Here is a 22,649-nt window from a genome sequence, read left to right as displayed (position 1 = left end):
CAATCAGAACATATGTCTGTGCTTGCTGAAGGTGGGGAGACTCTACGAACCGATTACCATACAATTTTGTATGTGAATCGGTTTGCTTTTCCACGGGGTCTGATGTGACGCCTCACACCTCCGGGTCACGTGGCATGCCCCGTTTGTATTTAATCACAGGAAAACTCTCTACTCTTGTTTTCCTTCTTCTTTTCTCCTTAGCTTAGTATTTTCTAATACAAGATACTTTACCCAGTATTCTTGAGTGTGACAGGGAGGAAAGCAGGGGTTTCCGTCACAATTAATCTTATATAATTCAAGTTAAATTATTTATAAAAATTAAATTTTTATTTTATAGTATGAATTATATAACTTTAAAAGCCCAACTCTAAACTACTTACTTTTGTTTTCATTAGTATAATTAAAATCTTTTTCTTTTTGAGCTAAGAATATAAATAGATATCTACTTAATTTGAAGTCAGTGTTTTCTTTACCGCTAACCCGGCAGAAATCCCGACAACCTTACCGAATGAATCTGTTTACTGAACCTCTATAGCTTCCGTAGCGGATTCAGCACTAGATTCCCGATACACTGCGTATGTATAAATATATATATATCTGTGTTCGCAGCTTTTGTTATACAGCTAGTTTATTTTATAAGTAGAAAAGCGTACTAGCTAATTATGGATTAGTGCTCCATCTCTCTCAAGTTCATTCAATTCATTCATGTTAGAGTAGCAGGGCGAAACTCCATCCTGTTCGGATATAGAGGCTTTTCCAAAGGAACCGCCTATGAGCTTCACTCAAAGTCTCTATTTACTTAAACCTAAAAAGATCGCAAACTAACCGTTAGTCAATGAGTAAACCTTACAGAATTAGAGGCGCTGTGAAAATTCATCATATGATAGACTATTATTAGCAAAGGATATTATCTTCAAAGGGACAAAGGAAGTCTTATTGTATCTTATTCAGGTACTTAAAATAACAAACACTAATCAGAATCATTTAAAGGGACAACGATTTCTTTTAGTTTATTCAATCTAGATCGATCCACAAACAGACCTACTCAGAACAAACAGTTGGAAAAACAACAAAAGCAATACTTATTAGCAGCGAATATTCTGCACTTCAATCTAGCGTTTCCCATCTCACTCATCATTTTTAAACCTCATTATGATCTGCAAACTTTCGTTACAAGAAAAAAATAAGCATATCACTACACAACTTATCAGCAATGGCATCGGTTTTAAAATGGGCAAGAGCAGCTACCAGAAGAGCACCATCACTTCTACTTATCTTCCCTACGAAAGGGTTTGAATTGATCGACGACGCCCTGCTACTTGACGAAGAAGAATTTGAGGGTTTCGAAAAAGGGCTGTACTATCCTGTGAATATTGGCGATGTTTTTGCGTCTAAATATCAAGTTGTTGAAAGCTTGGCTACGGCGTGACCTCCATAGTTTGGTTAGCTCGTGATCTCCAGTACGTCTTTTGTATCACATTCATATATCCATATACTAACAAATTAGAGAGCATAAACATGTCTCTCTGAAAGTTTACATCCGTGATGTAGACCCACAGGAAGAATTTCAGATCTATCAACGTCTAAGCACAGGAAACAAGTACCATCCTGGATATCGCCATATTAGAACAGCCCTGGGAATATTTACGATACCCCGTGAAGGCGGTGATCATGCCTGTCTTGTTCAAAACCCAATGTGGGAGAGCTTCAAATACACCTGTTATCGCCTTCCTGGCGGCTGTTTCACAGAGAAAATCCTGAAAGGTACAATGCAACGGCTGTTTGCGGCTTTGGATTACTTGCATACTGAATGTCAACTTGTTCATACCGGTACGGAAAACTCATTTCCCCTTCTTATTTTGTACAACAAATTGAAAGATATTAATCACATCTTACAGACATCAAGCCAGATAACATGATGACTGATATCGAGGACAATTCAATCCTTGATGCCTTTATAGAAGCAGAACTAGAATGTCCCTCACCTCGCAAATTAATCAACAGTGTGACTGTATATGCTTCACGAATGTTTGACGTCCCAAAAAGGTCCGGCGATACGGCTTTGAGCGATTTTGGCTCAGCAGTTCGAGGTGATGAAAAAAGGAATCATGGAGCAGGAGCTCAAGTTTATAGGGTTAGTATAAATCTAACTTCATTGCATGCCAACGTCTTCCAACCCTGGAAATATATACTAATTTACCGATAGGCACCTGAAGTCATGATTAAAGCTGCTTGGAGTTATCCCGTTGATATCTGGAATGTAGGTGTGATGATTTGGGATTTATTTGAGGGCAAACATATGTTCTATGGTCAAGATTCCGATGGGGAGGGTTATTCTACCCGTGCCCATCTAGCGGAGGTTATCGGAATGTTGGGCCCCCCGCCTTTGGATTTCCTTGAAAGAGGGGTACGAGTTTCAGAGTTCTTTGACAAAGAAGGTGCGTAACTTCAAAATAAAGTTCTGCTTGAAGGCAAAAGCTAAATTCGTGATTGTATAGGTAAATGGATAGCTGAGATGCATATTGTGGAAGATCTAGAATTGGAGAAAACCGAGCTACGTCTTCAGGGTAGGAACAAGGAGGTGTTTTTGAATTTCATGCGTGGTATGCTTCAGTGGCGCCCGGAAGACAGAAAAACGGCTAAGCAATTGGCTGATGACCCCTGGATCAATGAAATAATAATTTCAGATTAAATTGAAGGTTATGGGGGACGAGAGCCGCCAGATCTTGAAGTACTGGCAAATCGGGTATGGCTAGGGCTATACACATTTCCGCTACGACGCTTGCTAAAATGGTATCTCTGTAAATAGAATAATGAAAGTCTGCCGTCAACGGTATTAAATTATTTTAAACTAAACTGGCAAAATTACAAGCTCTATCTCAAGGTGGCAAAGAATTTATTTTCTTTGATCTGAAGATCTCACGAAATGTGAACCGAAACATAAGACTATGACTGCTTTGTGATAACTAAATTGCACACAAAGGAAGACAAAAAAGTATTGGCCGTAAACACATCGAATGCTAGCATAGTTTCCAGTCCCAGCAACCACTAGCAAAAAATTCTGCGGCGGGTTAGGAAGATAATAATTACAGACTTCTTTCTATTGATATCCTGAGACTAGTCTGAAAGCAAAATGGGGATTAAAACTTTCTCTGTCTTTTGTACACATCATACGGTTTCAATGGACTAGTTCTAAAGTCTCTGTGGCCTATTTCCATGGTATTATTAAATGAGTTCTCCGCATTTCTGACAGCTACCCTCGTATACAGTGATTGTCCAGGTTCTAATGGTAATGCAATGCAAAAAAAATGCCTACGTAAAACAAATGACCTCAGTCAGTCCAACTAAAGTAGAACTACCCAATCTACAAGCGCTCGAAACCGAATCCGTTGAATCTATCCTTGTAGATTCGAAAGTAAAAGAGACTGAGCACACGCGCATATTACTTTTAAGCCGTCTTTGTCATGATGAAAGTAATATAAACAGTAGTGGGGTCCACAACCCGGCACGCAGGATGAATATGGGGATGAAAAACGTAAGGAAGAGAGCGTAGGAGACTTGGTTGATGTTATTGATGTTATTGATGTCACGCTTGAGGATCTACTTGCGAATATTGCGGGAAAAGTGCTCGTCAAACTAATTTTCGATGAAGAGGGGATTGAAGTGGTAGAAGCTCTATTTGATGATCCTGTGAGAGAGTAGCTCGTTTAGGTAAGCCTCAATGCAGATGGGGAGACGGACGAGGATGATTTCATCGAACTTGAATGAAGGGAATTAGTATTGTCTTTTAGAATATTTGCTGAAAGGTGAAAGGTGATTTGTGAGTTCTTTGCTTTCGTTAAGGAGAGCGCGTGATTAGAGATTGCTTACTTCTCGAAGAAGAAGAGCTTCTGGCTGACGTTGTTGCATATACCTTTTCAATATTAGCGGTTCTAGCTCTAGGCGTTAGTATTAAGCTGGCATTGTTAACATCAAGATGTACTAACCGATTATGTTGATGGCCATTAGGAATACGCTGGACTAGGGCAGGCACCTATCATTGAAGGAACTCCATCGGTACCCGAAGTAATAGGTACAGTATTTGTACCGCAATTTGCACGTTGTGCGATGTGAACACTTGAGTTATCCTGGTCAAATGCCACATAAGCACCTCTCACGCAGGTATCCTAAAATACATTGGTGTTTTCAGCAGCATCGGCGATAGGCCGGTAGCATGTAGCACCATTGGACCAAATGAACTGAGCCAATTGAACTCAGATAATTGTACCCCCGAATCCGAAATCCATCGTTCCCGGAACATTTTTGAAGCTGCAAGGAATGGTATAAAGACCACCTCCTCTGCTAACCCATCCGGGGAAAAATGGGAGCATGGTGTTAACAAGGGAGGTGTAGGTAACTCAGCGTACTTCCAGAGTTGACGATGACTGGTTTTGCATAGACAAGAGAGGTAAAGTTCATAGGTAGCTCGCCCAGAAATGTAACTCCAAAGTATGTCATGTTAATCCAATATATAACAGGATGTTGCTCAGCAAGACCATCCACTATGTAGGATATAATCATAGAATTACTTACCTTAGATATTCATCAGGACTTTGGTAGAATGGTATAGTGGATTTTTGGTCAATGAGCCATGATATTTTTTGGTATCAAGACCGCCCAAAGTAATTGAACATATAAGATGAGTCAACTGTTTAAAATAATTCAAAAGGCACTGACTATTATGCCCGAAGCAGTATCTACATTACCCAACTCTATGGGAAACGCGCGGGTTTTTATTAGACCTTGTAGCGCAAGTTGTAATAACCGGTTCCAAGTCCAGGTCTCCAGGTTACACCCACTATGCGAGCAAACATTCGAGTACTAGCTGATGCAACACGGAATTGTAGCTTTTCGATAGTCTGACTCGATCCCATCCTAATGGTTCTTGTCGGTAAAAACCCCTTGAGAAAGCGGAATGTTTTCTTACGCGAGATGGTCCGTCGCAAAAGCTCTCGTAATGGCACCGGTTCCATACCTCAAATTCGGAGCTTGACTCAATGGTACAAATGACGTAGATTTTGTCGGATTGTACCGAGAACAAATGCCACAAAATGATGCCCATCCCCGAGGTAGAGCACTACGAATTCACCCAAACGTCACTACTTCCTGTATCGAGACTGAGGCATATAGTCTGCGGAGGATATCCAATTTGCGCTGCTTATGATCTAATGTAAGAAATGTGCTTGAATGAACGTACCAGTGATCATGTAAATATCACCAATGTAAGTATTGGCCAGATTTGACTTGGATTGTCTTTTTCGAACATTTGTGACTCCTTCAACTTTTGTCAGTCCCAATTGAAAAAAGCCATCAGCAACCATTCGTTTTCAGGATCATTGTCAATATCGAAGAATGCCGTTACTACCCCAGCCAGAAGAAGCAACCATATAATCGCAAACATCGTGGAACCAGCGGCCCAAGGAGAGTCAAATCGTCAAACTAAATTGTCCGACAATGTTTCACTGTCCTGACATTCTCCGCCATTAAAAGCCTCATACCTGAGTTCACCGCCCGAACTAAACGCCAACTCGAGACATTGATCTTTGGGATTGTAGTAATGAAAAAGCCGTTAGCACTATGTTTACAGTATTGGTATATACATAGTTGTAATTACACAAACTTTTCTACGTAATCGCGAAAGAGATGCGGCTAGGCCTCCCCATGTCGGTATTAAGGAATGGTGATAACCTTCGAATGTGGCTCGAAAATCAAGAATTTCATGAACGTCTCAAAATTCAGAAACTCCTACTAAGGCAAAAATCTGTAAAAATTTCCAGTCTGCAACATTTCTATTGAAGATCTCAACACCGCGATACTAGAAGGTCGATATCAGGAATAGAAGCTTGACTAAGCCTTCATGATGTATATTTTGATATTCTTTGGAACATAAGAGAGAGTGATAATCACCAGCTTAACCATCCGCATCCGCGGAGAAATCTCAGTTCAGCACTGCCATCATAATTTAAGAAAATTGAAGATTCTTCCAAGAGCAGTAAGCGCACTTCTGGGAAATAACTCAACACTCGTTGATGTATCTCGTACTCAAGGGAAGGACCCTTCAAAGAATCGAAATGCAGAGTTAAAGATGTCATGCAGCCGCCCATCCGATTAGCAATGATGTTCCTGGACTGAAAAATCCATCACGTGCGAGAGCCGCGAGCAATTTCAAAATAGGCTTAGCTTAGAAATGCAGACTCCGCTTCTCGCTTAGTGACTAGCGCCAATCACCGATTCGGCTACAAAAAACAAAAATTTGCGCAACAATTTTCCTTTCCTCTTCATCAAAAAGTATCAGAGCCAGCCACGACCTCCACCTCGACTTCGAAACAGTGGTGTGTTGCCAGCACTCTTAACTGAGTGTGAGGCTCTGTAGAGGAAGCATATCCTTAATAGGAAGTTCGTTTTCCGTGTGTCTTCTTAATTGAGGGCGAGGGGATCTGAATGTCGAAAGAGAGGAGACAATTCAATAAGATATTGCCATGACTTTGTTGAGATGGAATGCAAATCTTGTCATTTCAAGAGATTTTAAATCTAAGACATGTGCTGGGCGGCGATTCAAGAGCGCCAACATGTTTCGGACGTGATAATTACGTGCATTTGGTTCATCCATATTGTAAATACATTCTTCAACTGATCTAGTTTTATTTATAATTGCCTAGCTGTATATTAGTTCATCACCATTCTTGAAGTCCTGGCTATGTTTGGATATGCTTGATAATTCCTGGTGGCCAATCCATACTTATACTTCTTGACTGCACCTGCTCTTGCTTTGTCTCATACCTTCTGTGTCCCATGCCTACACCTATTGTTCAGCCCGGAAACCAGATCTCTACTCTCAGCTATGAATAACAATTGATACGGACTTCAGGCACAATGTTGGTCGCTCATAGTTTATGCTCTCAGGTGTATGATGGTTTGTGAAGGCTCAGATTCTGGAAAAATAGGGAGTAAGGGAACTCGGAGACAACTTAATCATGGCCAGCAATCATATGGGAAAGTCGCAGGTTTGCGTGCCTGTTTACTCTGCGCGCTGTTGACCTTCCTTGATGTAATCACAAAGGATTGTGGAAATGGCGCGGAGCATGTCGAATTAAAGCTTAACTAAACAGCCTGTAAGTGACATAAGCTTTCGCCCCCCAAGTTCGACGTTCGTCTTCCTGGCTTGCATGTTGCTACTCCCCGACCTACCAACCCGCTTCCTTTTGGTGCAAAAAGTGCACAATCAATTCAAGTCATAGAAAAATCATAGACATTCGATGTAAGGGGAACACATCTCTTGCAATTGCTGAAATACTTAAATCTCAATGCTAATTGCGGACGTCCTTCCTTCATGAATTAAAGATCCACCCCATAATGGCTCATGTAATCAACCCAGATTCATGATGGAACCTTGCCACCCCCATACCATTTTTGCGCCAAATATCCCCTGCCTCTCCAAACGCCCGAAACCTTAACCGCAGATATTTATATACACTGCCTCATTTGTCGGCAGCTACATCTCCACTGACCATCTTGCGTAGCTCAAACTCCTTAGTAAACTCGCGGCTGAACACCTCAAGTTCAGATACCAAATTACGGCAACAGGCGACAAGAGCTTCCTTGGGAGTGATTTCACCATCGGTTTGAATGCGAAGCTCGAATTTGGAAAAGAGGGGATGGGGGACTATGCGCCTCCCGTTAGTATATAATCTTGGGGAAGTCTTGGTAATCGTTATTATGGAGCTGTGTGCTAGGAAAGAGCGCACTTTTGTAACCGGAGAATATAACGTGCGGATCTTTCAATAAATGAGCACGTAGCATATTGGCAAGGGTATGATCTTCCTTGTTAAAGGTAAAGATTGAAGAGTTGGGAGTACCTGCGTAACAACTTATCAGTACAATAACTCTGCATGTAAATCCATATGCGCAATTTATCTACAACTTACGGGTATCGGCCTCCTCAGTACACTTCTTCTCGCCATCTCCAAGGATAAATAACTCGAATCTATTGAGCGAGATTTAGCTTCCATCCTCCAGTATAGCGCGGGGCGCATGTATATATAGAAGCTCTGGGGTAAATCATGTACCTCTCAGGCGCGTTAGACATGCTTGCTAAATCTGCTCTACTATCTCTGAAAGTCATGATTGCTTTAGTAATTGTTCTTTTCGATAATTTTCCTTTGTCTGCTTTGACACTTCTGCTGGAGATGCGATGAGACAGGAAAGAACTTACAATATATTCAAAGATATGAGTGCTCGTCTGAAGTTTAAAGCTGTTCAATTGGGATAAATAAAATAATTAAGAAAGACGGCAAGAGCTTAGAAACAGTATGAAGCTCGGAACGTGATTATGGTGGTTGATAATTGGCAATGACAGTGAAGATGTGAACTGGTGAAGCTTCTCTTTTGGCGAGAAAGATGATGCCAAGGCTTACTGAAGCTAATACAAATTAGGTATAGTGTTAAGTCATGGAAGCAGCTCGACCGAGGTTACCAGCCTTTCTGCTCTCAGCCTCATCAACATTGTTGTTGTAAATTATTCTGAATGTATACTACATCACGTCGCACAACCGTACATATAAACCATATTACGGTGACTTTTGTATCAGTTTATAATTCCTGTGAGGCAGCACACTCATAGCTTGGAAGATATCTCCAGCATAGCACTTGCTTTTGTTGTTGTTGCTGCTGCTGTTGTTGTTTGTTGTGTTGTGTATGAAGTTCATATAGATATCCTCTGTTTTCCAGCTTCAGACCCATCCAGCTTCTTTATTTCATCCTCGAACACCAAGAATTACAGTAAACACCAATCATCTTGTCGATCTCCTAACAAGGGGGAACCTTAATTATATCGAATAATGTCGCCTTCCAACCACAAACAAACGCTCCGTAAGGACTATCCATGGACAACTTATCCGCTTATATCATCTGCTCCTATGCGCTTAATATCAAAACCTGCCTTAGCTTTAGCTGTTTCTAGAGCTGGTGGTTTAGGTTTTCTTGCTGCTGGTACCGAGTGAGCTAACCCTATTTCATTATCTCCATTTTTTTGTCGCCCAATTGCTGCTTTTCGTGGAGGGCATTTCATAAGTGTGGAGTTTGTCCATAAAGTCGAGCTCAGCGAGCGGAGAGTCGTTTAACGCATAGCATGCTCCATTCTTATGACGATCATAAACCTTTGATATTTTATTTAACTGGCGTTGACGTTGAACCAATAATGACCACTGGTTTGTCGTTCGTTCGAAATACCTGTTATTCTTTAAAATTCGTGCTCTTTTCTATCCTCATATCAACTTAAGCTGCGTTGGACAGAATATTATATGCAATCAAACTAACAATACAAACCATTCAGCCTCTCCACCCTTTCGGATGAAATCAGAGAGATTCAGGATTCTCTCAGAGACGAGCCTATTCCCGGCAGTTATCGAGATACTCTCCCCATAGGAATAGGTTTCATAGTCTGGGGCTGCGATCTCGAGCACGTTCTGTCGATTCTTGCTCCGCTCCCCTTGCCACCTTCAGCAGTATGGCTGTTCGCACCAAATACTGGCTCAGACTTGCAAGAATGGACGGAATCGATCCGGAAGCTCACGGGCAATCTCACTAAGATATGGATTCAAGTTGGTAGCGTCGCGTCTGCAATATCAGCTGCTCACTATTGTGATCCCGATGTTCTCGTTATTCAGGGTTCCGATGCCGGCGGTCACGGCCTCGCTCATTCCTCCTCGATCGTCTCCCTGCTTCCCGAATGTACATCTGCATTACGCTCAAGCGAATACTCCCACATACCTCTTATCGGCGCCGGCGGAATCGTCGAGTCACGTGGAGCTGCTGCCGCATTTATGTTAGGCGCTAGTGGGATATGTATGGGTACACGATTTTTAGCTTCTTCGGAGGCAGTGATTCCCACGGGCTACAGAAACGCGATCTTGGCAGCACAGGATGGTGGTATATCAACCACGAGAACAACACTCTATGACAAATTGAGAGGAACAGCAGGCTGGCCAGAAGAATACAATGGGAGGGCAGTGGTTAACAGGAGTTTCTGGGATGAAATGAATGGTATGAGCATTGAGCAGAACAGAGAACTTTATGAAGCAGAAGCGAAGAAAGGAGACGAGGGGTACGGAAACAAAGGACGACTGTGTACATACGCAGGCAGTGGGGTTGGTTTAGTCCGAGAGACTATGGATGCTAGAGATATTGTGATGGAGGTGAGGGAGGGAATGAGGAAACTGATTAGAGAAGGATCAAGTCGCTTGTAAAGTACGGCAGATATCACGAGTTCAAAATACCCTATAATCTGATACTCCGAGGGTCTGGATGGAAAACAGAGAATGGGCGCGGGTTCCCGTCTCATGCAGGCTTATGATTTTCTTGTGGATACACACTTTTGTGATTGGGTGGCTTTTTGTATTTATGAATTTTCCCTATTTAAAAAAACAATCTCTTTATCGATTTTTATATCTACCAAACTAATTTTCTACTGCCAAAATGACTACAGATTAAAAAAAGTAGCTGAAACAGAGGCGTGAAAAGAAGAGTTGAGGCAAGCGAAAGTGTAAGTCAGAAGTCGAGTAATGGAACATAGAGATGGAAGTGAATACTCTATGTATTCCAATAATCCGTTACATTTGCTCTCTCAGACGTGTTCTTTCTCCAGATTTCTATCGTCTAATCTTTATACATGATTCGTTTATGGCTTTCTTTTCCCTGTGTTTACCCTTTTGGCTGGGGGCTCTACTCCCTCTTCCTCCTCCTCCTCCTCTTCTTCGTCTTCGGCTTCGGGTTCCATTTCGGGTTCCACATCTTCCTCCTCTTCTTCGGCTGCTGCTTGGTCAGCTTCTTCTATTGCTTGATCAACATCTGCCACAGTCTTATCAGCACCTCCCAACCCATCATCCACATCATCATCTATATGCGCTGCAACCTCCCTCTCATCAATCGCATCCTCAACCGCATACAACTCAGCCCTCAACCTCGCCATCTCACTCTTTATCCTGATCCTCTCCGCCTGCAACGCAATATCATTCAAGCTCCTCACAAATCTCAATCTCGAGCGTCTCGTCGGTCCATATGCCCCAGCTGCAGGAGCAGGAATCATCACCGCTGCCGGAATTACTGCCGGCCCTGGAGCCCCCGCCGCTCCCCCAAACCCACTACCCACTGGCCCAACCAAGAGTGGCGCAATACGTCGCGGCCCCCCTCGACCTCCACCCCGCGGAATATTCGCTGGAGCTTGCCCGCCCTGAGGCGGTACGAATCCCATAGCTCCAGGAGCCCCCACACCACCCATACCACCGAGTTGACCACCAAAATTAACAGCAGGTGCCATGCCTGGTACAATTGGAGCTGGCTGAACCCCAGCTTGAAGATGTGCTACTGCATTTTCATGATCTATGATTACGCGAATTAGTCCTACCTTCCATTTATCCTTGCAATCTTAAATCTTCAATCTTCAATCTATTAAGAAAATATATACATACCATGTCTCAACGTACATCTACTTCCCGTCCCCCCATAATAGCAGTTCGTACAAGCTTCCTTCAAACGGCCTGGCACGACCACACAAGCGGTAAAGGGCCCGTTACCCTTGGCACAATTACGACACGCGGGGTTTTGTAACTCGCCGACTTGGGTTGCTAACCATGCTTCTTCGTTTGGGACGCGACGGGGTCCAACTAGTAGGACACGATTGGGACGCATGATTGTGTGGCGGAGAATGGGGAGGGCGGAGAGAGTAGTCATGGAAGCTGTGACTTTGGTTGCGGGGGCACCGTTGATTACTGGTTGGGTTAGTGGTAATTTTTAAATTTAAAGGAGGATATGGAGCCGGATTTTAAAGGCATGTGAAGGAAGATAAAACACGGATTTGGATATTGGGGATTGCAGTTTAACAATATGAAACTAGAAAATCAAACTCTACTCACAGGTTCCTGCAGGCGAACCCAAAGGGAGTGGAGGAGGAGGGGCACCAGCCATGATGATTTACTTATACGAAAAACAGGACTTTCTTTTTTAAGTGTGTTTGGAGATACGTATGAAGATCTTTATAAAGCGTAATGAGTGAGTATAGGAAAACATGGAAATCACTTGAATTTACGAGCAATATATATAAGCTGAAAATAATAGTGCTCTTCCTTTGTCATCAGCGGGAAAGCACTAATTTTTGATATCTCTTCGAAACTTTTTATAAGAAAGGGATTCAAGGACTGGAGCATTGTGAGATTGGTTCTTTGAGGAAAAGCTGCAAATGGCTAATGAAATCTTAGGTGAAAGGGAGGCAATGTGTTTAAAGATACGTATGAGTATCTCTATAGAGTATAACGAGTGAGTATAGAAAGATATAAATATCTCTTGAATGTATAAGCGATGTATATAATCTAAAGGAAACAATGCTATATCTTTATATTTAACGAGAACTTTTGTCTTCGATATTTTTTCAGAACTCTTTATAGGGGAAGGGGCTCAAGAATTAGAGCATTGTGAGACTGTTCTTTGTGCAAGACCGCAAATGGCTAGTGAGATCCTAAGTGACAGGAGGGCAGTGTGGAAATCTGCTTCTTAAATGGGCGTCAACTAGCTGCAGAATTCATGTAGAGACATGAAGACTAGCGTGTGAGGTAACAAGCAGCTGGTACGCGTTTTGAAAAACATTCATTGCTAACGTAGGGTTGAGAATGAATGAAAGACTCTTATGAATGTTGCATAAACACAACCATTGCCATAATCTACTCCCATAAGCGACTAACTATGAAAACACATAAAAGAAATCGCAAAGCCAGGACCAATAACTATAATTAGCACGTCAAAATCCAAAGTAAACCAGTTTCCCTGTTGAAAGATAATATATGAATAGTACATGTCCACAATCTACTCAGTAAGGTCATAATAGATAATCCAAAGAAATAGGAGGAAAGAAAACAAGAGAAAATTAAATCAGCAAAGTCAATATGAATGCATCATGATTTCAATATCTATAACAACAATTAAGTAACGACCCTCAAAAATGAAAGAAAACTAAAAGATACCCATGTCCAGCGCAACGCAACGCAACGCTATGCTTCCAATCAGCCCATAAAGTCCATCAAGAATTCTCAGTAATCTAATATCATAAAAGACAAAAAAAAAAAGAAAAAAAAAGGGCCGATCCATTGTATGTACGTGTGTATTCAATTTATACATGCATACAAGCTCAACCCCTTGACTTCCCACCACTTGCCTATGAGATTATGCCGTATGCGATTAAAACATTGGCAACTCCCCTCCTGCTCTATCTTTTCTATCACAATAGCCTACGTTCGGGACAGTATCAGCAGCACTTGTCCAACTGATGACGGTTAATGCTGTAGTGTACACCATGACCACCAAGCCGAATATGCAAAGTAAGATGTCTGCCCCTTTGCGGAAGCGCGTTCTGGCTACACCGCGGTAATGTAGCATTGGCTTTTAAATCGTTAGTTTGTAATTTTTAAGGATTGAAATGTGCCATTGCAGAGAGGATCCGCAGTGGGCGTGAAAGGAAGTACATACCGGGTATATAAAGACCAATGGAATACAAGCAAAACTTCCGACAATAGAGACGAATTTATCCAAATCATTGGAACCAACATATGCGATCGACGCACAGAGAGCAACGACGAAGAAGCGGAAGACGTTCTTCTGCCATTTTATATAAGGATTGTATTTTCCGCTTTTGGTAAAGAGCTCGTTTTCTGTGATTCTGATGGCCGGAAAGATCTGTAGGGGAGTTGATAGAAGAATGGCGCATGAATAGAGGAATTGAACTCCATTAACCATCTTGTCATCCTGGGGGAGATTGAGTAGGACAACTGTTTCTACATGGGACCCAAATGCAGCGTACGAAAGAGCACCCATGGAGATGAATACTACGCTGATGATGATCATGACCATACCAAGAACGGGAGGAAATTTCTTGGGGTTCTTCATGGATTCTTGAATAGGTATGATCAAGCCGATTCCTTCGAAAGTGAAAATGGCGGTACCAATGAACAATGTCCAGTCTTGCTGATTGAAATTGACGATATCAGAGATACCACCCTGCTTCACAATTGTGAAAATGTCATAGTAATAGAGATAAATCAAGCCGACAAGAATGAACGCATCTGCTATCAGTGCGGTAAACCCAAGCTTGCTGATATCGCGCAAAAGCGAGAATGGCAAGAAAATAGCCATTTGAAGCAAGATCAACCATGAGACCTCCCAGTGAACTCTACAGTTGGTCACAGCTGCTATAAAAGCCTGCAGATTCTCTGATGTGAATACAATGTATGCAGCCACGAATCCCATCTGACTAATAACGATCGATGCGAGAATGACCGTTCGCATCCATCTTCCGTATAGAACACCTCCCATATCTCCAAATGATGCTTCGACCTTTAGCCGCGTATTGACGAGCAATACAAAGCAGTAATAACTCAAAAGTGCAACCAAAATAAGGATGACGTTACTGAAAAGCATTCCGCCGTTGAGGTACGCTTTTGGTAGGAATAACACGCCAGTTCCAACGAAAGATTTGAGCAATAGCAATGAAGCTTGGAAGGGAGTGGTTGTTCCCTGTGGTGCGCGCTCCTTGCGCTTTCTTTTCCGGCGACCAGGTGTCAGCAGAGCACTATTTTCCATGGGCTCCCTGTCTTCGTCACTAGCATCACCATAGTCATCAGAGACCGCATCTGATCCAAAGTATTCATCAGGCCCGAGCACCTCGTCGTCTTCTTCCAATTCCTCACCGGCAAAGTGACCGTAGATAGTCAAAAACTCGAGGAAATTGTTGGTAAATATCTTTGGCTGTCGTTGCGTAAGCCCTCCACCTTCTTCCATATCCAAACCTTCAGGAGTCGGGCTGCCTGCTGCTCGGCGTAGATAGTTTCGTCTGAAACCGCCTGGCACTTTGATTGTACCTATGTCAAGGACTTCGTTCTCTGCTTCTGGTCGCGAAATATGGAAGCTCTTACTTCTCTGAGATCGACTTGCTCTATGGGCATCTTCAGTCCATCTGTATATAGGCCTAGTAACATCACCACCCTGTAATCGCAGACTTGAAAACTCGTCATCATCTAGCCCAGGTGCTACATTTTCAATTGCTTGCTTCGATGTACTAGCTGGAGAACCCACACGGAATGATGGTGATTGTCCGCTTGGTCCAAAGATTCCATCACCAGCACCGTCACCCCCGAGCTGCGAAGGTACCGGTTGTACCAAATGTCTCTTTATAATTTCTGGATCTTCGTAGGCTGTCGGACCAGCCCATCCTTGCCCTCCTTGCACGGATCGTGGAATAGAGCCGTAATTGCTATGCACTCCTGTGCCTTGTATTTGTTTGCCGGCAGCAGCTGGTGATAATGGACGGATGGGAGGTGTTCCAAAGCTGGGAGGAGTTTGCCCGATAGAATTCGAAAGAGCAGCAGCTAACGCGCTAATGCCTGGGCCAGGCGCATAGGATGCCGGGCCACCTGCACCAGCCAGAGGCAATGGGGGGATATTCTCGGATGAGTCTGACGCGGCGAATTGTTTAGGAGTAGATATCTGGCGAATCTGAGGCGTGCCTTGATGAGAAGGTACTGGTGAAGCTAATCGAGCGGTTGATTTATCTCTTGAAGATGGGCTTCCCGACCGCCCTCTAAATGAGTCTGGTGTTGGTGAAGAACTCATTGGGACTGGCGAAGGTCGAGAGGAGGAGGGAGTCGACATGATGATATAAGGTGAGGTCGGTAAAGGAGTTGGCGATTATGCTTATTTGAAGATAATCCGTGGAGTCTTATCTCATGATAAATGGAAGTATTGTAGTCCTACTAAAATGACCTCTTGGGATGGAAAAGATGGAAATCTTTATCCGCGATTTTCGTTAGCATTGATATATTGTAGATAACAATAACAACAACAACAACCGGTGAATGATTTAAATGCAATCTGCAGAGGAACGATTTGTATCTACTCACAAGATCTAGTCTATTTAAAAGAATGATGAGCAAATAAAATCTTCTAAAAGGAAAAGACGTTGTATTAGAATATTGTCAGCTGCCTTGTCTCATTTGTCTCATTTGCCTTAGTTCACTCATTCATTCATTCATTCTCATTCTCATCCTCAGCTCGCACCAAGCTAATGAATGAGTTAGTTATCTTCTACTTGTAATACCCACGGGGGTGGACTTTGGATCGTATCTCACGAGTCACGGGCCCTTGTCAAATTGATAATCTCAACCCAACAAATCGGGGCGATGCACCTGCAGCGAAGGATGGGCAGAAAAGACCCCGAAAACAAAATATTTGAATCTTAACCAATTAAAATTGTATCTCACATTCTTTTGATTCCCCATTGGTCAGTATATGCAAATAAAGAGATATCAATATAATCTTTCATGCAAGGCAAACATCTATGGATATTTTGTACCATGAGCCATTTTCTATACATGTTATTGCGCTCATCGCAAGGTCGACGTAAGTATATATATACCTATATACATACTCTTTCCTCTACCTTGGTATCCTCCCTTCTCTCCTTCCCTTTCCTTATATTCCCTCTCTCTTCCCATCTCCCCTTTCTCGTTCCTGTCTGGAACTCTTCTAAATAATCTCGCTGTTGCAACGGTACCCTGCCACATGACGTCGGACGGCAATATCCTTGTTCTGTGGCTTCAGCAGCTCTTAGATCTCACAATTGTTACCAAGTATATGCAATACAAAGCAATATTTTGCGACCTACTTAACCTATTCATTTCAAGGTAGGTAGGTACTGTTATTACCATTGGGAATACTATCAATAATCGAGAATGCCCAGTGCCGCACAAGACATTGACAGCACCCACGAATCTAGCACCGACGAGCATAGAAATCAACAAATACAACACAATGGTGAAGCTCCTGCTAATGGACCAACCACTGTCAACAATCATTCCTTGACGAATCAATTTTTACACATATTTTCTCGCCCTGGAAGTGATAATGATCAATTACCGATCTCGCAAGAGGAACAGCATCAAGACCCCTATACTGCCGGCACCATGGGGGATAACTCATTGACTGTGCAAATGCATAGTGAGACAGACCGGCTGCAGAATGGTGCATTGATCCCTAGAGCAGGATTGGTACCTCGACCAATTGGCGGACAGGAGAAGCTTGGGATGTTCTCCGGGGTGTATGTCCCAACATGTCTCAATGTTTTGAGCATTTTGATGTTCCTTCGATTTGGATTCATCCTAGGCCAAAGTGGGATTCTAGGCATGATGGGTTAGTTCTTGACTCCATAATGCGCCAAAAAATATTGACAGCACAGCTAGGTATGCTTATCGCCTCATATGTGATTAATTTCATCACTACCTTCTCCCTATCCGCTATCGCCTCGAACGGAACAGTGCGCGGAGGCGGGGCATATTATTTGATCTCTCGTTCTTTGGGTCCAGAATTTGGGGGATCGATCGGACTGGTCTTTTACCTAGGCTTCGTATTCAACACTGGAATGAACGCAGTGGGCCTTATCGATTGCATAACGCTGAATTTTGGTGCAGACTACGGCAATTGGGCTCAGATTCTTCCCGAAACAAACTGGTATTGCTATCTTTGGTCTACCATAATACTCGTTCTCTGTACGCTGGTATGCTTGGCTGGATCTGGAATATTTGCAAGGGCTAGCAATGGACTATTGGTTATTCTGCTTCTCGCTACATTGAGCATCCCACTATCTGCACTCGTCGTCAGTCCCTTCGAAAGTCGGAAGCTGGGAATTGAATATACGGGCATCAGCTTACAGACACTGTCTGGAAATCTTCTACCTCAGCTTACTAAGGGTGCCGCTGGCAGCCAAATTAATGGAAGAGAGACTTTTCAGGATTTGTTCGGCATTCTGTTTCCTGCAACTGGAGGTATATTTGCAGGTGCCAGTATGAGTGGTGACCTAAAGTCTCCGAGCAAAGCAATACCCAAAGGAACTCTTTATGGTCTTATCACAACTTTTCTCCTGTATTCTTTAGTCATATTAGCTATGGCGGCCACCGTGACCCGCTCATCCTTTCTCAGAAATACAAATGTGCTTCAGGAGACAAACGTATCAGGCCTATTGATCCTGGCAGGAGAAGTATCCACTAGCTTGTTCTCCGTTCTCATGGGAATTATTGGCAGTGCAAAGCTTCTCCAAGCAATATCAAGAGATAGCCTGTTGCCAGGATTTTCCATATTTGGCCAAGGAACCGAAAAAGCCGATGAACCTACTTTTGCGATTCTTTTTACATTCATTATCGCGCAATTGACAATGCTCGGCGACCTCAATCAAATCGCCAGCTTTGTGACTATGACCTATCTTGTAAGTACGATTTCGCCAAAGTACATGTATTTGGCCTGCAAATCCTCCAGATTTCATTTGCCCATTCTGTTAGGCACAATTGCCTTCTTCTTGATATTCAGTACTGTCTTTTGTTGTCCACATATACCGTTTCCATATATGCATCGAGTACAGTAGTACTCATGGTCCTATTTTCATGCCCAGGAACTGTTATGGGTAGCATTGGCTAATATTTTGTAGATGACCTTTTTGGTCATGAACCTAGCATGCTTCCTCCTTTCAATTGGGTCTGCACCCAACTGGCGCCCAAGTTTTCATTTTTTCAACTGGCAGACTGCCTTTGCTGGTGCAATAGTGTCAGGAACCGCAATGTTCTTTGTGGATGGCTTATCTGCAACGGGATCCATAGGTGTTCTTCTTCTACTATTTCTTCTTATCCATTATTCGGTAGAGCCTAAAAGCTGGGGCGACGTATCACAAAGCTTGATTTATCATCAGATCCGAAAGTACCTCCTCAAGCTAAAGCAGGAGCATGTCAAATTTTGGCGCCCTCAAGTTATTTTACTTGTGAATGATCCACGTCGACAATACAAACTTATACAATTTTGCAACTCCATGAAAAAGGGTGGTCTGTATATTCTCGGTCACATTATCGTGACGGATGATTTTAGTCAATCAATACAAGAAGCTGTAAGTATAATGTCTACACCTTTTCACACATGAAAATGGTTCGTCTGTACATTTGAACATGCACATGTACTGATTATAGGGACAGCGTCGTCAACAGGCTGCATGGAACAAATACATTGATTTTTCAAAGATCAAAGCATTCGTAAATATTGCCATTTCTCCGGCTTTAGAATGGGGGGCACGAAACATTGTCCTTAACGCGGGTCTAGGAGGAATGAGGCCTAATATCGCAGTAATGGGATTCTATAATCTGGATGACCTCAGAAACTCGCAGCCATTAATAGACATTTCGGAGCCACCGAAATCATCATCGAAGAATGCTGAGACACCAAAGAAACCACCCCGGAACAAGCGTCAGAATAGCAAGGAAAAGAAGATGCAAGGTGTGCTACCAACTGATTTGTGCCGGACTGAGGGCATGATGAGTGTCACAAGCTATGTGACCATTCTAGAAGACCTACTCTTCAAGCTACAGATCAACGTTGCAGTGGCAAAAGGATTTCGAGATCTGGAGTTGCCTGATACGGAGAACACAAAAAAGTACATTGACCTTTGGCCTATTCAAATGTCTGCTGAAATTGCAGCCCAAGGTGATCAGAAACAAAATGTTTTGACGACCAATTTTGATACATGTAAGACCCCTGTGGTATAGTTTTACCTGGCGTCAAGCAGTGATTAGCAATGACTTTTTACTTCCTGTATTCGCTGTCTTCCAGTATTCGCTGTCTTCCAATACTCGGAGTAGCTGACAATATCCACAGATACTCTGATTCTCCAGCTTGGGGTTATTCTAAACACTGTGCCTGCTTGGAAGAAAGCATACAAGCTTCGGGTGGCTGTATTTGTTGAATATGAAAATGATGTGGAGGAGGAAAGAGGTAGGGTGAAATCACTACTCGAAAATCTACGTATAGAGGCCGAAATTCTTGTATTCTGGTTGGCATCAGGGGACATCCCATCCTATGAGATCATCATTAATGGTGCAAATACCGGTGCTGATCAAATTGACGAGGTCGAGGAGTGTCTCAACGGACAAGATTGGTGGGATGAGATACAGAAACTTCGTGGACATCGTGGAGCAACCACATCTGCTTCAGTAGATTTGGCTCAGATTGCGAACATATTTCACGCTGCTCCGGCTTGGCCAGGTGCATCATTTCAGCAGGGCCCACGATATGAGCGTGTAAGTATTTGACCTGCCCTTCAACCCCTTAAATATTACAATTTTTTCTGTCCCGGAAAATATCCATTAGTTTCAATGCTTCCTGAGCTAACCTTGGAATGCTTTTTAGGCGGAACGATTTCTTGGACTCCGAAGGCTACTGAGAAAATCGAAGAAACGTCAACATTTGAGTAATTTGAAAGGTTTAGGTGTTAGTATGGTCATGCGATCTCAAAGATTAGAACCTGGTGTAACGAGCCGACATGCTAGTCACGGAAGTGCTAGCGAAGATTCTGATAGTGATTCTGAGCTTGAGCTCCAGTCTGATGATGAAAGTGCTGCAAGCGAAGCAGATATGGATGATTTCGAATCAGATAGCGAATCTCAAGCCGTCGAGATCAAGCCAATTGCAAGAAGGAGAAGTCATGGCGATAGCTTACGTGGTCCCCCTATATCTAAACGTGCAGCTGGAGAAAAGGAACCAGTTCCTCCTACGATTTCCAAATCCACAAGACAATCGATAATTGAATCTTTCAATAAATCGCCAGATCTATCGATACCAAGCGCTTCAGCACCGGTGTCACCACCACATTCACCACGAGCACCGAGTGCTCAGCCATCGCCAGTGACTCTTTCCGACTCCCGAAAATTTCTAAAGGACTCACAAAAGTCTCTTGATGCTCCTAATTCGTCAGCATCGTCGACTCTCCTACGGCCCCCCAATCAGATAGCGAGACCACCAATATCTAGACACGCATCTACCCCGAAATTTTCATCAAAGCCCGTTCCCATAACACGCGTCGCCACTGAAGATGGTCCAGGCCCCAGCATAATGTTCACCGAAACGCCCTCTCCGCCCACGAACCGCAAATCTTCGTCTCGTATCCCCTCCGCTTACCGTTCATCTCCCTCCTTCGACCGCATCTCCGAAGCATCCAGTTCTTCTCATCCTCCGCCCAATCCTCCTTCCCCCACCCGCTCTTCATATTCCTTACAAGCTCTTCCGCTCAGTTTTAATGACTTGCCTTGTAGAGCACAGCATTTGATTCTTAATCAATTGATTAAGAGCCAAAGTGAGAAGACGGCAGTCATTTTTACTACGTTGCCGAGTCCTGTTGAAGGTACGGGGAAAAGTAGGGAGGCGAGCGAGGGGTATCTGGGAGATTTGGAGGTGTTGTGTAGGAGTTTGCCCCCAGTCCTGTTGGTACATAGTAATAGTATGACGGTTACGGTCAATTTGTGAGAACTGAAGGAGGATGGGTTGGAGGGGGAAAAAACTCCTGGAAATAGAAAAATGATCGTACACATATGGAAGCGGTATTGAAGTTGGATAAGTGTGATTGATTGATTGAATAAAAATTAGGCATGCCATACATTCGACCAGAAATACGATAACAATTGGATGATGGGAAGAAAAAGATTCGATACATATAGCGGCAATGGGATTAGATGGATATTTACGTTAGGCTTGTGGATAGATAGAAGGATACCATACCTTCTATTGGAACACGATTAGGTTTTTATAAGACTTCTGGATTCTGGGTTTTCTGCGTGTATGAGTTGTATCCATTACGTTGAATAAAGAGCTATAACCTAACATTCAACAATTTCGATATCCTAAGTCCTCAGTGCTTTGAATTATACTGGCGAAGAGGTATCCGCAGAAATTAAGATTGCATTTATCCTTTGCACTAAGCTTCTTAATGCAAAAGAAGTAGCATAACGTTGACCAGCCATGTAAGAGTCATCTGCTTCAAAATTTCATGCCGTGATAGAAAGCTGCCTTCATGAACACCGCTTTCCAGTTTCCTAGAACGTGTTTGGATGTTTTTGAAGAGATGCTGGGATATCTAACCCAACAAACTGATAAATAGGAACGTGGATTGATGTAATTTTAAAGAATTCAGAAATATGCATATTTCATTTTTGTGCTACACCATTCCTTGCGCTAATATTCTAGTTCTTTTACTTGAATTTGTTAATTAGGTGTTTGTTAAGCTCTTGAGTCATGGTAAGCTTGCGCTGCTCTGTGATTCTCGTCTGGTCCCGTATATATATGGTCTGGGACTTGAAGGGGGTATATGTATAGCAATATCTCTGCGTCAAAGACTGAGGGGATCTGAAAATGTCCACCGCTATCTAGTTATATCCACGTGCATCTCCTAGCAAAGAGGAATAGAGTGAGCGGTACTAACTTCTGGTAACGGCTCAATTTTCTCTAAAACTTCATCCAATAGTACTGTACGATTGAAGGCTGCGTGGATGGATTTTTTACTCATTCCCTAGTCCTCGAGAATGAGCAAGCAAGAGGAAATAGCAAGAGAGAAAAGAAGATACGCCGAGGTTGAGGGTGAGGATTATAGATTTGGTTTGAGGAATCTGGTGAATCCATCCAACAAGCTAAATATGGTCACGTGTATTCAATTTACACGAGAATTCGCGAACCGCGTCCTTGCGCGTTTCCCGACTTCATTAATTTAACAA

The 22,649-nt window shown here is 42.9% G+C and overlaps 11 protein-coding genes across 11 annotated transcripts; 4 read left to right on the top strand and 7 right to left on the bottom strand.

Moving 5' to 3' along the window:
* Positions 1–1,213: 1,213 nt before the first annotated feature.
* Positions 1,214–2,814, top strand: SS1G_06118 (hypothetical protein; the record flags this gene model as incomplete). The annotated part of the gene is made up of 6 exons (XM_001593146.1): positions 1,214–1,425; positions 1,508–1,830; positions 1,899–2,134; positions 2,207–2,438; positions 2,499–2,603; positions 2,810–2,814. 6 exons carry the CDS (start codon positions 1,214–1,216, stop codon positions 2,812–2,814), a joined length of 1,113 nt encoding a protein of 370 aa, XP_001593196.1.
* Positions 2,815–3,675: 861 nt separating this feature from the next.
* On the bottom strand, positions 3,676–4,497 carry SS1G_06117 (hypothetical protein; the record flags this gene model as incomplete). The annotated part of the gene is made up of 3 exons (XM_001593145.1): positions 3,676–3,759; positions 3,871–3,938; positions 4,407–4,497. The coding sequence occupies 3 exons, from the start codon at positions 4,495–4,497 to the stop codon at positions 3,676–3,678; spliced, it is 243 nt and encodes an 80-aa protein (XP_001593195.1).
* Positions 4,498–4,775: 278 nt separating this feature from the next.
* Positions 4,776–4,913, bottom strand: SS1G_06116 (predicted protein; the record flags this gene model as incomplete). The annotated part of the gene is made up of 1 exon (XM_001593144.1): positions 4,776–4,913. One exon carries the CDS (start codon positions 4,911–4,913, stop codon positions 4,776–4,778), a length of 138 nt encoding a protein of 45 aa, XP_001593194.1.
* A 1,589-nt stretch (positions 4,914–6,502) lies between these two features.
* SS1G_06115 (predicted protein) lies at positions 6,503–6,649 on the bottom strand (the record flags this gene model as incomplete). Its single annotated transcript, XM_001593143.1, has 1 exon — positions 6,503–6,649. One exon carries the CDS (start codon positions 6,647–6,649, stop codon positions 6,503–6,505), a length of 147 nt encoding a protein of 48 aa, XP_001593193.1.
* Positions 6,650–7,517: 868 nt separating this feature from the next.
* SS1G_06114 (hypothetical protein) lies at positions 7,518–8,125 on the bottom strand (the record flags this gene model as incomplete). Its single annotated transcript, XM_001593142.1, has 4 exons — positions 7,518–7,702; positions 7,785–7,895; positions 7,965–8,023; positions 8,106–8,125. The coding sequence occupies 4 exons, from the start codon at positions 8,123–8,125 to the stop codon at positions 7,518–7,520; spliced, it is 375 nt and encodes a 124-aa protein (XP_001593192.1).
* Positions 8,126–8,876: 751 nt separating this feature from the next.
* SS1G_06113 (hypothetical protein) lies at positions 8,877–10,283 on the top strand (the record flags this gene model as incomplete). Its single annotated transcript, XM_001593141.1, has 2 exons — positions 8,877–9,034; positions 9,371–10,283. 2 exons carry the CDS (start codon positions 8,877–8,879, stop codon positions 10,281–10,283), a joined length of 1,071 nt encoding a protein of 356 aa, XP_001593191.1.
* Positions 10,284–10,714: 431 nt separating this feature from the next.
* On the bottom strand, positions 10,715–12,000 carry SS1G_06112 (predicted protein; the record flags this gene model as incomplete). Its single annotated transcript, XM_001593140.1, has 3 exons — positions 10,715–11,415; positions 11,505–11,804; positions 11,949–12,000. The coding sequence occupies 3 exons, from the start codon at positions 11,998–12,000 to the stop codon at positions 10,715–10,717; spliced, it is 1,053 nt and encodes a 350-aa protein (XP_001593190.1).
* Positions 12,001–12,271: 271 nt separating this feature from the next.
* Positions 12,272–12,586, top strand: SS1G_06111 (predicted protein; the record flags this gene model as incomplete). Its single annotated transcript, XM_001593139.1, has 2 exons — positions 12,272–12,348; positions 12,439–12,586. The coding sequence occupies 2 exons, from the start codon at positions 12,272–12,274 to the stop codon at positions 12,584–12,586; spliced, it is 225 nt and encodes a 74-aa protein (XP_001593189.1).
* Positions 12,587–13,263: 677 nt separating this feature from the next.
* Positions 13,264–15,729, bottom strand: SS1G_06110 (hypothetical protein; the record flags this gene model as incomplete). Its single annotated transcript, XM_001593138.1, has 2 exons — positions 13,264–13,464; positions 13,552–15,729. 2 exons carry the CDS (start codon positions 15,727–15,729, stop codon positions 13,264–13,266), a joined length of 2,379 nt encoding a protein of 792 aa, XP_001593188.1.
* A 591-nt stretch (positions 15,730–16,320) lies between these two features.
* SS1G_06109 (predicted protein) lies at positions 16,321–16,640 on the bottom strand (the record flags this gene model as incomplete). Its single annotated transcript, XM_001593137.1, has 2 exons — positions 16,321–16,340; positions 16,505–16,640. The coding sequence occupies 2 exons, from the start codon at positions 16,638–16,640 to the stop codon at positions 16,321–16,323; spliced, it is 156 nt and encodes a 51-aa protein (XP_001593187.1).
* Positions 16,641–17,039: 399 nt separating this feature from the next.
* On the top strand, positions 17,040–22,057 carry SS1G_06108 (hypothetical protein; the record flags this gene model as incomplete). The annotated part of the gene is made up of 8 exons (XM_001593136.1): positions 17,040–17,265; positions 17,316–18,334; positions 18,554–19,003; positions 19,101–19,635; positions 19,765–20,186; positions 20,296–21,404; positions 21,795–21,879; positions 22,040–22,057. The coding sequence occupies 8 exons, from the start codon at positions 17,040–17,042 to the stop codon at positions 22,055–22,057; spliced, it is 3,864 nt and encodes a 1,287-aa protein (XP_001593186.1).
* Between the last annotated feature and the right edge of the window lie 592 nt (positions 22,058–22,649).

This window comes from Sclerotinia sclerotiorum, genomic scaffold (genome assembly GCF_000146945.2).
Source record: "Sclerotinia sclerotiorum 1980 UF-70 scaffold_7 genomic scaffold, whole genome shotgun sequence".
In the NCBI taxonomy this organism is placed as follows: Eukaryota; Fungi; Ascomycota; class Leotiomycetes; order Helotiales; family Sclerotiniaceae; genus Sclerotinia; species Sclerotinia sclerotiorum.
The sequence above is the reverse complement of the archived record's forward strand: the minus strand, read 5'-3'. Positions and strand labels throughout refer to the sequence as shown.